This window comes from Ambystoma mexicanum, chromosome 2p, assembly GCF_040938575.1.
Source record: "Ambystoma mexicanum isolate Mex_15411 chromosome 2p, UKY_AmexF1_1, whole genome shotgun sequence".
Classification (NCBI taxonomy): Eukaryota; Metazoa; Chordata; class Amphibia; order Caudata; family Ambystomatidae; genus Ambystoma; species Ambystoma mexicanum.
The window spans coordinates 1347851162-1347865714 of NC_090923.1; the positions used below are offsets into that span (position 1 = coordinate 1347851162).

At 45.4% G+C, this 14553-nt stretch overlaps 1 protein-coding gene across 2 annotated transcripts in view; it reads right to left on the minus strand.

Moving 5' to 3' along the window:
- The window catches only part of MYO15A (myosin XVA), a 3541761-nt gene that overhangs the window by 2995236 nt on the left and 531972 nt on the right, over positions 1 to 14553 (minus strand). For both annotated transcript variants that reach the window (XM_069645706.1, XM_069645705.1), the window contains exon 8: positions 364 to 427. In XM_069645706.1, the coding sequence (XP_069501807.1) occupies positions 364 to 427 (64 nt within the window). The remainder of the gene's footprint in view (positions 1 to 363; positions 428 to 14553) is intronic.

The window sequence follows — 14553 nt, forward strand, 5'->3', positions numbered from 1 at the left end:
CCCCATCCCCCCCCGCTTAACTCCTTGATTTGATGGACCATGGAAGAGAGAGGATAACGCTCATCCAGTGTGAAATGTGTTGTTGGACTTTCCAATGGGACAGACCAATGATTATATGCCGAAAGAAAACATTTTGGGATGTGAGCCTTGCGGCACCCATTACAGAAATAAGATTAAAACGAATATATAATTTCACATGGACTACCACAGCACTTACTCATTACTTATCTGGGCTGGTCTCCACTAAGCCAACGATCTGGAACTGGTAATCTCATGAAAGCCAGTTGACAAATTCAATGTTCAAATGCAAAAGATTTATATGCAAGAAAAATTAGTAATGCCGAATGTTGATCGAAAAATTACCTGAAAGACAATTCTTGATTTCTCAAGAAGATACTGTGAAGTTATGGCACCACAAATCACACCCCTATTGAAGAAAAACATGTTTAGGAATAGAGGCATTAGATCCTAAAACCAACTTATGTAACACTGTAATCGAGCCATACCAAACATTGCTGACAGAGACGGTGAAAGACACAGAATTCATAGGAAGTGAAGATGAATGGAGCTGTCACTAGAAGGCAACATGGCAATTGTGTTAGACATAGAAAAAATCCAAATACCGATGGACGGGAATACTTGTGGCAATGCTTAATGCAATGCAAAGTTCTCTTGGCAGCATTCTGTCCCCTCGGTTTTAAGCTTGTCTGTGACATTTAGGAAGGGGACCAAACACATAAAGAAATCAGTCTAGAAAAGATTTATAAGCTAAGTCGTCCAGCCCGAGCTGGTTGATCACATTCCCCCTTGTATAGGGGCATGTTTTGGCCTTGTCAAAAGAAGCAATCCCAAACATGTTCAGGCTTTATATAGGCACTGATGATTAACAATTGACTACCTGAATACCGAGATAGAGACAACGCAAAATAAATAATTATTGAGACAATTGATAAAATTGTTGATATTATTGATACAATTAGATATATTGCCATATATAGTGCGGCTAATAGACACTCTTCCTGCTAAAATAATTGCTGATGAACACACATGGTTAATATTTATTTACACATATTTGGATAGGCAAAAGGCACTGAGTATGAGCCCGTGTGACTGACTGGGAAATCCCATAGATAGATAGAAACCGTATGTTTGTAGATCAGATGTAGATAAAGAGACAATAATCAGATGTGATAGGATGGAATTGGTATGGTAAAACGGGACGTCACTGACAAAAGATTACAAATATACATGCTATAGGATTACAAATTCATGATATAGGTATATAAATATGTCACAAATTAACATTTGCAGTATCTGCAATTATGTACAAGTAAAAGGGTAAGGTGGGGGTTCTGTGAGTGTGGGTTGATAGCACCAGACAGTACTGGTACTACTCCAAGGGATAGAGGGGGCATGGACTTGATGCCAAGGGGTAGGGAATTCTAGCCATGGGGATCAGGTAGGGTGAAGGAGCGAAAGAATTAGTTGGTGTAAGGAGGATGGGGGACTGAGAGGTTGAGAAAGATATAAGATTTTAGAGTGCGAGAGGGTAGGTAATGATATATGGAGTGAAGCAGTTAGGGAGGATAAATCAGCAGACAAGAATAAGGAATTTAAGGAGGAAGTGTGTGTACATCAACAGATGCTACCCGACCTCGTGGCAGCATAACAGTGGTGGGAGTTTGGAGCAGGTATGGTTGGCGAAATTAAGTACCATGCCCAGTGGCCTAAACCAAATTACAGACCTGTATCTGATTCACAGAGATCACCAAGTGCGTGTGTAGTTACTGCCCATGTAAGTTGCTCCTAAATAAGGTTGTAAATTAAGCAAAATATATGTGCATTTGGCTTTATTTACAAAGGAAGCAGACACATGAAAATCTTACGTGTATGCAATATATTTAACGCTTAAATTACGCAAATGTGCATAATTTATAGCAACATATAGGCAAATATCGAGTCATTAGTTGCTTTGTGAAACAAAAGGACGATATTTTGCAACCATGACAAAGGCTGATATAGGCCCTATGATTTTTGGATAATTGAGAATGCCCTCCAACACTAATTAGTTCTGATGAGAATACAAAGATAGAAATGATGATATTGGGCATCGGCCAAACTTTGAGATATTCCTGAACATTTGGGACTGAATGCATTTTGGAACCAATGCAACAAAATAATTGTTTTTAACTAAGGAACTGAATGCAAAAATAATATACATATTTTATTGATGTATTTTTGAAGCTTGTGAATCCTCAATGAAAAATGTCCTGAACAGTTTTCTGATTTTCAGCACTAAATGTAAAGAAAGCCCCTCTGTCTATTTGTTCCATGCCTACATAAAATGTTTTACCAGACCAGTCTGACAGCTAAAAAGTCCAGTGCACCATCACCCTAGTCAGGGACGTCAATTGGGGGTCACCAGAGGTCGCAAAAGCGACCTCTGCCGTTTCCCCAGCGACCTCTGGAACAGTTTTGCGACCTCTGGCCTGGCCTTGAGCCCTGGAGCTTGCGTTTTTTATAAATAGTTTCAAACTATTTATAAAAAACGAGCAAGCTCCTGACGCCTCCCCAGGCCTGGACAGTGGAAGCAGTAAACAGCGAGGCGCGGGTGCTTTCAGCGAGGCACTGGTGCCAGCTGCCTTCATGTCTATTACTTGAGGTTGCTTAGCAACCATAGCTCGTCCGGGCCCGGGGCAGGGTCGAAGAGCAGAGCTGAAGAGCAGAGCGGTGACTGCAACAGCAGCAGCCAGCCAGCTACACTGAGAACGGTGCGCAGCACGGGTGCGACAGCGTGAGCTGAGCTTCCAGGCAAACTATGTGGCAGGACTGGTGCAGGACAGGTAAGGCACATTATATTATCAGACTTCTGACTGTACCTCCGGACGCGTAATTGCCAAGTCCACTAATATGTGTTTGCATTTGTCCCTAATTTAATGAATGCACCCCACGATTGCACTAGTCTGTTTTCTGCTCTAAGCAAGGAGGAGGAGGAGTGTTGAATGGACCCCTGCACTTCTTCAGCCGGGCTTCATTGAGAGAGATACTGGAAGGGGAAGGCTGTGTTTAGTATTGAGGAACGGTCGCGCTGGAGCAAGAGATGAGAAACGGGTGAAACAAAGCTATCGTTTTGTGTAATAGGGACAGTGCAATGTTTGCATGTGTACAAGCATTTAAAGGAACACCAATCCGATTGCTGTGTGATAAGGAAATCACTATGATCCATTCACTCAATTAAATTCAATAGTAATGCGATTTACACCAACACTGGCGAACTGGCTTCCTATGCATGTACGCCGTACCATGGGAACGTTTGTCCAGATAGTTTATTGTCGTTTTTGCTGTAAACAAAAAGTGACAAGTACATGCACTGAGTAGAAAATAGAAGAGATCGAAAGTGAAAGCATATGAAGAAGTAGCCCAGAGATGGAAAACAAGAAATTAAGAGGAAAGGAGTGAGACGTGGAAGCATAGCTAAAACAGGGAATGTGAGGGGTGGACCAAGCGTTGGCTTTGGAGAAAGAGGCAAAGGAGCAGGTAAACCAGAGAAGATAAGCTAAAGCTATTAGCAATGAAGGAAGTTGTGGGGCGGTATTAGAGGCTTGTTGGGCTACTTAGCCATGTTGGACGACTGGGGGAGCTCAGCTGGAATTCCCTGTGGTCTAAATTAACAAAGAATAAAATGCATACTTATTTTGGTAATTCCCTCTACCAGGAGATGATTCTAATGAATTGACTTCTGCAAGGATGAGTGGAGGCTAAAGCGCCTACTCACCCTCACTTCTACAAACCAAGAGTGAACCCAATCATAAAGGTAAATCAGGCACAGTTGAAGCCTTTTGCGGTAACATGGGCTGAGGGAAGGCTATACTCTCAAGAGGGGTGTGAATGTGATTCAGTAGCAACCCAAACTCTGAAGTATAGTCCAAAATAAAGAAATGTCTAATCAAGGTGCAATACAAATATGTATCTTGTTGTGGAAAAATAACCACAGACTATTCCAATGGATTGGTGAACCATGTTTATTAGCAATAATAAGCCACAGAACAGCAACAGTATGAAACTCGGAGTAACAACCTCGATCTCCTCCATGCATGGGCTTTTTATTCAGCAGAGCACACATGCCTCTCAATGGCGAGGGAGGCGTAGACATCGGAAGTTCTCTTTCAGTCAAAATTGGCCTCATTACAAGTTTGGCGGTGTGGGAAAAAAGTGGCAGTAATTTCATTTGCGCCACTTTTCCCGTACCACCAAACTACAAGTTCGGTGGTATTGTGTCTGGATTTACCTCCAGCTCTGAGCTGCCGGTAATTCTGGCAGCCGACCATCTAAAACTGGGGAATTACCACTGTCACTGGCACTTGGAATACGCCGGTACTTACATTCCAAGTGCTGGTAACAATATTACTGTTTGGGTGGTATCCCGCCTGATTTACTGGCGGGAAACCACCAACCTTGTAGTGAGGCCAAATGTGTCAAGTAGAAGGACAGTGTCTCAGCATGCGAGTTTAAGGCAGAGGCTGCGTTCTCACATTCTACATAATACAATTGGGCTAGAAGGCATATGCTGATACAGTAATAAATGTAAGGTAAGCTGCTTCTAAGGTTCTCGTGTGGTTAGGGCAGGCGAGTCCACGTACTGTATGATGATTTCTGTGTGCTAAAGCTGATTTGCCTAGGAAAGTGGCGGATCAAGCTGTTGAGGTTAAGGCATGTGCCAATAGAACATAGGGCTCGCCTCACAATGGCAATAAGGCCCTTGTTAAACCTGGCAAGTTGCATTAGTTGCACAGTGTTATGCTACATTCGGGACAAGGGGAGTTTATTGACATTTTTCAAAACACAGATTTTCTCCCACAATACTTTAAGCACACCATATGCACGAATAACTAAATAGAACATCACTACACAAAACCCACCCCTGAGGAAAGAACAGATAATACGCACAGATAGACAGATGCAGCCCTATGGGAAATGAATCAGCAGCGAAAGGCAAGTAATAACCACAATCTTTGTAATAGGATATGTTCTGGTGCAAAAAGGGATTTAAGTGACCATGGACCAAGGGGGCAGTAAATAGTCAGTAATACCTTTTGCGGGTCTTGATGGTTCGACAGCATTGAACCAGGCTTCTTTATGCTGTGCGAGCAGATTGAGAAAAGTTTGGGTGCAGCTGTTCATGCAGTCCCTAGCGAGGAACGGGCATCAAGCAAGTTCGAAACAGTATCTCAGAGTACTTTTAGGGTGACATTCATGCAAGGCAGATCAGCTGCCTCATCAGGGTCAGTTCAAAGATCGGGTCGGTTCGAGGCGTAGTAACTGCTGGTTAGGGTTGGCATGTGACACTCCAGCGGTTCATGTCTTCATGTCACGTTCCGTGATGGATCGAAGCTGTGATTCTGAAGATCTGTGGTGCGGTTCGAAGAGGCAGCAACTCAATGTTTAGCTGGTTAAAGACGTTGGGTAACCGCTGGATCGTGCTGATGCGTGATGCGAGTTTTCCAGTGGCTTGAGTTGAGGTCTGGCAATGAGCGGCTGGTTCGAGACAAACAGGTGACGGGTTCAGCTTCAGATGTGATGGCGTCGGACAGAGGCTTGCTGCGGTTCAAAGAGATGTTCAAGGAAGTGCAGATCGTGACAGCCACTAGGATTGGTTTTACAGTCAGTTTGATGGTGAAGATGATGGTTGTTAGGCAGAATCACATGCAGTACCCTTGGGGAACACTACATGCAATTAAGACTACAAGTATCAGTCCAATTTCACCTTTGGTACAAGCCTGTACTACACAGTAATGTGGTAGCAGTGGCTGAGGGGCCAGACTTATCTCAAGAATAAAGTGAGCAGTAGAACAAGTTACACAAAGGACCAACAAATACAGTGATTCAAACAAACACTTACTCAACGTTTCTTGGTAAAAGAATATACATTTATTTACACAGTCATTTGGAAAACATTACACTAGCAAGAGCAGCTCAATATCATATACTAATATACTACAAATACACAACCAATAAGTTACTGAACAAGTTCAGCTCCCCTGAAGTGGGAGCAAACTGGCACTTCAGTTACTTTAAAAAGGGGTAAAAAGACAAGGTTATAAGAAATGCAGCACAAATACTTTCATAGGCAGGGCAAAGGGTTTCAGTTAACTACAACCAGCAATTCAGTTCATAGGCCTGGGCCAAAGTCAATGGTTCAGAGTCTTGGTAAAGGATAGCACAGTTCTGGTAGTAAACGGTTAAGTCTTTGCCACGGATGTTAGAAGAATTTGGCCGGATGAAAAGTTAGATGTTAGTTTAGGGAAAGACAAGCCTTCGCGTCGGGAAAGTTTCACAAACTTTCACCGTGGCTGAAAAGATTTCCGGACCGTGTTTGCACAGTACCTGTAAAGTGAAGGAGAGCTGTAGCTGAGGGAGTTGTTCCTGGCAGTTCGAGCAGATCTCGCTGTTCCTGAGCTTCAGTCGTGGGGACAAGGAGGACGACATTGGGAGGTTCCTGCACTGCCCAGGGAAGAGGCACAAGCTTGGCAAAACATCAGTTTAAGGTGTGAGTACCTTAAAGACCACAAACTGGTATCCTTCTCACTGGCTATCTGGTTTTCCACAGCACTCTGCAGAAAATTCGACCAGGAGGGGACGGTGTCCAGGCGGCTTGCGAGTTGGTTGTTCCCACCAAACTCAAGGGAAGAAGTTTAACCTTGAAGGGCTTCTCTGTCCATGGAGTTTCAGGCAATTCGGACCTGCAGCAGGGCTTCACCGGTCGTCCAGGAGTTGCAGCAATCGTCGTCCATCAGCTCGTCTTCGATTCTTCCGTTCCAGTGGTCGACTGCTTTCCAAATCCCAGTGACCTGCTTGTAAACAGTTTTCCCGCATTCATTCCAGCCTGGCTGTCACTCACACAGCAGGGTGGCTGTCCTTCGGACAATCACGCCAAAGTGCATTCGGGTCTCCTAGGAGACTAAGCAGAGGGAGTTTCGTGCACCTCCCTCACATCCTGTCCACCCTAGACACTCGGGCGCCAGAGGAGGGCTTCAGCACTGAAGCCCGCCAAAGGCCAACGAACAAAGGGACCAAACCTGGTTTGGCGCGCAGAGTTAAACACAAGAAGGACCTTTCCAAAAAGAAATGGCGAAAAAAGTCGACTGGAGTCTGTTTTTACAGATAGGTCTTGGGCGCCATATTGAAAACCATGGCTGACCCGATTTTTAGCTACCGTTGTTGTTCGCAGTCGGGAAAAATCATGGTAGTTTGATCTAAACCACTGCCACCAGCCATTTCAAGTAGGAAAGGGTAACATTTGACTGTTGCATGAGGGTTTTGACTCAAGGGATGCTGGGCAACCCCTCCAGCACTCTGTAGGAAGATAGTGTGTGCTGGGTCTGTAAATTTAAAGAGACTAGTAAAGTCAATTTACCTTTACATGCTCTGGGAGACGGTAGTCATTCCCAGAGAAGGTATTTAAACCTTGGGAAGTCTGAAAGACATCCCTGTACCACTGCACTGAAGGTGCTGTGTGACAGCACAGAAAAAGATGATGCCTATGGAGTTGTTTTAAGACTCCATAACCAAAGAACACAAAAGTAAAACACACATCAAAATACATGAAAGAGTGGGAAAAAAAGGATCACACTCTTTCCAGGTAAAAAATCAAATCCTAGAAATCCAGCAAAGTTACTGGGGGTCTCAAAATGTAAGGGAAATTAGCACATTGTTGAGAATTCTCCCTAACACTCGTCCCCCAGACTAATGGACAGGAGGATTTAAACCACTCCTGGATGAATCTCCTTACTCCAGTCGGTCAAACATCCTGGAGAGACCATCAGCATTTTGGTGGTGACACCCAGACATGTGTTCAATGGTAAAATCAAACCCTTGCAGGCTTATTGACCATCTCAGTAGTTTAGGGTGTTCCTCTTTTATTTGCATCAACCATCTCAAGGGTTGGTGGTCAGTCTGAATCACAAAAGTAGATCCATACAAGTATGGTCTAAACTTCTTCAGTGACCACACAGTAGCAAAACATTCTCTTTCAATGGTTGCCCACCTTGTATCAGGTTCCTTCAGCTTCCTGCTGACGAAGCAAATGGGGTGCGCTCCCTACCTTTCTCATCCAGCTGACTCAGAACTGTACCTGTACCTGTATTTGAAGCATCTCTCTGCATAACGAAGGTTTGGTTGTAGTCAGGAGCTCTTAGGACTGGAGCTTGACAAAGGGCTTTCTTTGGGCCTTCAAATGCTTGAGTGCACTCCTCATTCCACCTGACATTTTTAGGGAATTTGGGAGAGGAGACCACATTCAAGGGAGAAGCTATGGTCCCATAGTTCTCTATGAAGTTCCTATAGTAACCAGTGAGGCCTAGGAAGGCTCTCACTTGGGTTTGAGTAGTAGGGGTGGCCCAGTTTTGTACAGCTTGTACTTTGCTAGGCAATGACCTGATTTCACCTCCTCCTCCTACCTCATGTCCAAGGTAGACCACCTTACTCTGACCAATTTGACACTTACTTGCCTTTATGGTCAGATGGGCATGCTCAAGAGCCTGCAAAACAGATCCTAAGTGGTCAACATGTCCTTTCCAAGTAGGGCTCAACACTGCAATGTCATCAAAGTATGTCATGCAGAAGTCCTCCATCCCATTCAGAACCTGGTTAACCGTCCTTAATGTAGCAGGTGTATTCTTTAGTCAAAAAGGCATTACCTTAAACTGGTAGAGGCCTGCTCGGGTTGGAATGCAGTTTTCTCCTTGGTATGGTCTGTCAGTGCTATTTGCCAATAGCTTGAAGTGAGATCAAATGTACTGAGGTACTTGGCTGAACCAAGTTTGTCCCCAAGTTCATCTGTCCTGGGTAAAGGGTGGGCATCAGTCTTGGTGACTGCATTAAGAGCTCTGTAGTCCACACAGAATCTCAACTCCTTGGATCCTGCCTTTGATACTCGAACAACTGGACTAGACCAGCGGCTTGTAGAGGGCTCTATTACCCCGAGATCAAGCATCTTGTTGACCTCCTCCTTTATGTGGGATCTTACATGATCTGACATCCTGTAACCTCTGCTTTTAACAGTTAAACAGTAACCAGTAAGAATATCATGCTGGCCCCAAGGGGTCAAGCCTGGTGATAGTGAAAACTGGGAGGCAAACTGATTTAACAGAAACTTGCACTCCTCCTGTTGTTCAGGTGTCAAATTAGAAGAGAGATTAACTCCTTCTATGTTCTCATCTAAAGGCTGGCCTCTGAGTAGGTCAGGTAGAGGATCACTCTCCTCCTCCTCTTGAGCTGAAGCTAGAAGCAAAGCTCCCACTTCTGGTCTTGAGACATAAGCCTTTAGACGGTTGGTGTGAAAGACTCTGGGAACCTCCTTAGGATTGCCTAAGTTCACCAGATAGTTGACCTCTCCAAGTTTGCCCACAACCTTGAAGGATCCTATCCATTTGTCCTGGAAGGCCTTCTGCCTTGTAGGTAACATAACTAGAACAAGCTGGTCTTGAGTAAACTCAACCATGTTGGCCTTCTGGTCATGCCAATGCTTCACCAGAGCCTGAACTGCTTTCAAGTCATCTGATGCTTCTGCCATCAGGTGTGACATTCTCCTCTGGAGACCTATCACATAGTCAGTGACTCTCACTGGATTGGGGGAAGGCACACTCTCCAACCCCTCCTTAATCAGGGCCAAGGGGCCTCTAACTGGATGGCCATAGAGAAGTTCAAAGGGACTAAATCCAACTCCCTCTTGAGGGACTTCTCTATAAGCAAATAGAAGGCATGGCAGTTGAAGGTCCCACTTTCTCCTAAGGGGTTCCTCTAAAGCACCTACCATGCTCTTCATTGTATGGTTGAACCTCTCTACCAATCCATTTGTCTGAGGATGGTAGGCAGTTGAGAACTTGTAAGTTACTCCACAGTTTTTCCACATGGCCTGCATGTAGTGGGACATAAAATTGGATCCCCTGTCAGATATAACTTCCTTAGGAAAACCTACCCTGGTAAAAAAAATACCAAGTAGGGCCTTAGTCACAGCCTGAGCTGTAGCAGTTCTCGTAGGTATGGCTTCAGGATACCTAGTAGCATGGTCTACTACAACCAGGATAAACCTGTTTCCTGAAGATGTTGGAGGGTCTAAGGGACCAACAATGTTGATTCCTACCCTCTCAAAAGGGACTTCCACCACTGGGAGAGGCACCAAGGGTGCCACATTCTTGGCTCCACTCTTGCCAGAGATCTGGCAAGTGTGACAGCTCCTACAGAACCTATCTACATCAGACCCCAACTTAGGCCAGTAGAAATATAAAGAGAGCCTTTCCTTGTTCTTCTTGAAACTCAAGTGACCAGCCAAAGGTATTTCATGGGCTAACTGTAGGAACTGGAGTTTGCTTTCAAGAGGCACTACAAGTCTTCTTTAGTCCCCTGGGATAGACTCAGTCGGTTCACTGTAGAAGAGGCCATTTTCCCAGTACAACCTATGATTCCCTGGCTCTTGCCCATCCAGCTGGAAAGCTGCCTGTTGGGGAAGACCTTCAAGAGTAGGACACTCTCTTTGACCTCTGCTGAAGTCTGTCCTACAGGGTTCACCTTCTGTGAGTAAAGAATGCAGCTCAGGATGGTCTGCAGGATCCAGATCTCCAACAGGAGCAAGGTCCTCTTCCAGCTCTGATTCCTCAGCAGCTGATTCAACCACACAAGGTTGTTCCACACACTCAGCCTCAGCTGGTGGAGGAGTCACAGGTGTGAATTTGGACAGTCTTCTCAGGGATGTCCTTGTTGGTAGCACAGGAGTGCTGGCTGGTTTGTTCCTTGAGGTTTTAGGTTCCCGCTTTCCTCCTTCTTCTATGAAATTGCAGTCAGTAAGTCCTGTGGACTGGGAGTTATAGCTTCCTCTATAACCTCCTCTTGAGAGCCTTTTAAGGTACTCTCTCTGGCCTTCCTAGTCTGCTCCTGTTTCCTTTTGCAGGGAGGCACGGGGGTGCTTGATACAACTCCAAGAGTTTTTAAGTCATTCCCCAACAGGACTCTCCCAGGTACTTCACTCTGCACACTTACAGGTATCTTGACAGTCATGTCATTGCACTGGATGAGAGCTGGTAACTGTGGAAGCATTTGGACAGGGCCTCCACCAAGCTTAGTTAGGTATTTAGGTGCCTTAGCAACATCCTCTACTTTGAAAAATGATTAATCAACTACAGTAATGCTGGCCCCAGTGTCTGATGGCAGAGGTCTCCTGACCATCCACAAGAACACTGTCTTTGTAATTGTCACGCCTCTTCGAAGGCGTTGGTCCTTGTGGCATCGATGGACCTTGGGACGGCGGGTGTCGGCCATTTTTACTGGCAAGATGGCCGCCGCAACTAAAGATGCGGGTCTAGATGTTGCACGCCTCAGTAACCAGGAAGTACCGTCCCCCTACCCGAGAGAAGGTTTATCTGTTCCTGTGAAAGACGCACGGATGCGTTGCTACTCCTCAACAACGCTCTGTGAGTTCGCATCTAGGATCTTCCTGATTCGTCTTGCATATTGCTAACCTTTCTGTATTTTAAACAATCTTTATCCTATCTCGATTTCAGTGCCTACCGTACCACGTCTCTGTTTCCTGACTCCCCGGACTCCAACACTTTCTCGCTCCAAACAGCTCACCGGTTCCTCTCTGGAACGCGGTAAGCGACATTCAGACTCTCCGAGATCCGTCACTTTGACACGGATCCTCCACCTTCCGGACGTCTCCATACTCAATTACCTTCTCCCTTTTTTACATCTACAGACATACGCGACACGGGTACCGCACCCGTTCGCTCCAAACCCTTCACTACTGACACAACTCCAAGCTCCGCCCTTCTATCCAGGTAAAAGATTCTTCCGTGACCTCAACCCAATTCTATCCAGTCCTCTTACTCGTTCTAATCTCACTATTTCATGCTACCCTAGGGATTCTCAGAAGTTTACGGCTGGCACCTTTCCTCGCATCCCACTCCTGTTTAAGGGTAATCTGAATCATACTCTCTTACATTTCCACCTCTCACCTACCTGCAAGTACTTACCATTTTCTTTCTTTTTCAAGACCACCAGTCACCGGACTTCACCTGAATATCCGCTGCATTGAAGACTACTTTCCCGCAGCCGTCGACACAGGGTTTTCTTCCCCAGAGGATTTCCCTGAGATCTCTTCTCCTCTCTGGTTTTCTAGTGGGGCGAAGGGGTATCTGGGAGGCTTTTCACATTTGTCCCCCCTGTTGGAACAAGCAGATTCTTCCCACTGCTGGAAGGGAGCAGTCACAAGGAGAGGAAGAGAGGTACCGGTGAGTCTTTGGGATAACCTGCCAGTTATTAAAGTGTTTATTTCTTCCTGTGAATTATCACCGACATTACAGTAATACACTTTAGTATTGTCTGGAATGGAATTGTAAACATCTAAGTTCTGCTGTTCCCACAGACCCAGGGATACTAAAGAAACACTGGCTGAGACTTTCATGGGTTCCTTAGCCACTAAGTGAACGTTTCCACTTGCCATTGGAACTTCATCCTCTGGGAAGAAGGCTAAGGAGACAGTGTGGATCCCTGAAAGTTTACCCTTACATCTGGGATCCCCTTTCACATGGTCAGTTGACCCACACGCATGACATTTACCAAATGTCTTTATGAATGGGGGTTTGTTCTGACCTTCTTCTGGTTTGGCACCAGGAGGTACACTAGCCTGATTCAGTTTCCCTGGTGGCTTACCCTTGTTATGTTTGGGGCCCTCTTTTGGAGTGGAGGTATTGGAATTCTCTTTGTTATCTTTCTTGTGCTGCTTTCCCTCATGCTTCTTCTGAGTTGCCCCAGAATCTTTGTGAGTAGCCTTGTTGGCAACCCACAAGTCAGCAGCCCTTGCTAACTTCTTTGGATCGATTTCCTTAGAGTCAGCCAAGTGCTGTCTCAGCTCAGGAGAGCAGGCATCATAAATAGATTCCAACATAAACAGATTTCTCATACCTTCATAAGTGTCAACTCTGTAACCCTTAACCCACCCAACTAATTTTTTTCAAACATACTGTCACCCAGGGAGCCCAAGGGGTACCATCATGCTTGGAAGGGGTCTTCGCAAATCTAGCTATCAAAGCTAGTTTCACACTTTCATAATCCTTTCTGTCTATATCCCCCAAATCCATTACCACATCGGTTGCAACAGAGGGTAGCCTAGAAAAAAGCCAAGGAATCAGCTGATTCCCTATAATGTCTTGAATCCCATGGTTATATTGAAAAGCAGCTAAACCAATCCAAAATATCAAGCTTAACCTCATACATACTTACTGCATCTTTGGGCATGCGAGGCCTCTTAGCATGTAGTCAGTCCCAGAGAAGGTATTTAAACCTTGGGTAGTCTGAAAGACATCCCTGTGCCACGGCACTGAAGGTGCTGTGTCACACACAGAAAAAGATGGTGCCTATGGAGTTGTTTTGAGACTCCATAACCAAAGAACACAAAAGTAAAACACACATCAAAATACATAGAAGAGTGGGAAAAAAAGGCTCATACTCTTCCCAGGTAAAAAATAAAATCCTGGAACTCCAGCAAAGTTGCTGGGGGTCTCGAAAAGGTAAGGGAAATTAGCACATTCTTGAAAATTCTCCCTAACAATGGTGACTACATGCACAGTTTGAGTCGGGTGGTGTGGTGCGGAGTTCGAAGGTCCCCCAGGGTCTGGTCGACTGTTGATGAAAATCAACAACAAAGATGCTGGCGGTTCGAAGAGCGGTTTTAGATGGTGCAATGATGGCTTCTTGTTCGATCTGAGGCAACAATGTGCTTAGCAGTCGTGGTGCATTGGTGAACTGGTTTGAAAGGTACAACACTGCGGTTCGTAGATCAGGTGAGTGCCAAAGGCAGCACCAGAGAGCTCTGTTGGTTCAATCGGGTCGAACAAGCTCAAATCACAGTTTGAATCAGTTAGACAGTGAAACCATAGGAATCCTGCTTGCCTTCGCTCTCAGGTTGTGGTGAGTCCCAAGTTAGGGACTCCAGGATAAGATTTAGACCTTATTCTCGGATGCCAAACATAGGGGAGGCTGGTCCATAACTGCAGTGGTCCTTCAGCACAGTAAGGTCCTGAGAACTGTTGTGGCTGGCAGAGAGGCAGGTATTGCTCCAGCAGCAGGTCACCCCCAATATGCCCTGCAAATGGTTAGGCAGCAGAGCGTGTCTCTGCCTTGAACACTCAGTCTTCACCTCCGGCGAAGGGCTTTGGGGAGGGCTGCTTCCCCAAGAGAGGTATAATGAATTCTTCCTCAGGTTTTCGTTCATGTGTGAATCAAAGAAGGAGTGAGAGACCCCCCTTTTAAAATCAAAAGTCTACAGGTGATTGGACAAAAGCAAGCCTGCTTTAAGGGTCCGATCCCTGTGTTTGGAGCAAGCGGACTTTGCCTTCTGGCATCACACCCAAAGTGGTTTGTGCTACAGAAAGTGGAGGGGCAGGAAGGAAAGATAGATGCAGAGAGAAACAAGATGGTGGAAGCTTCCTCCAGTTGTAAAGAGCTCCCTCGGTCTACACTAACCCTGCCCCCTTCCCTTCTCAATAGAATCAAAGGCCT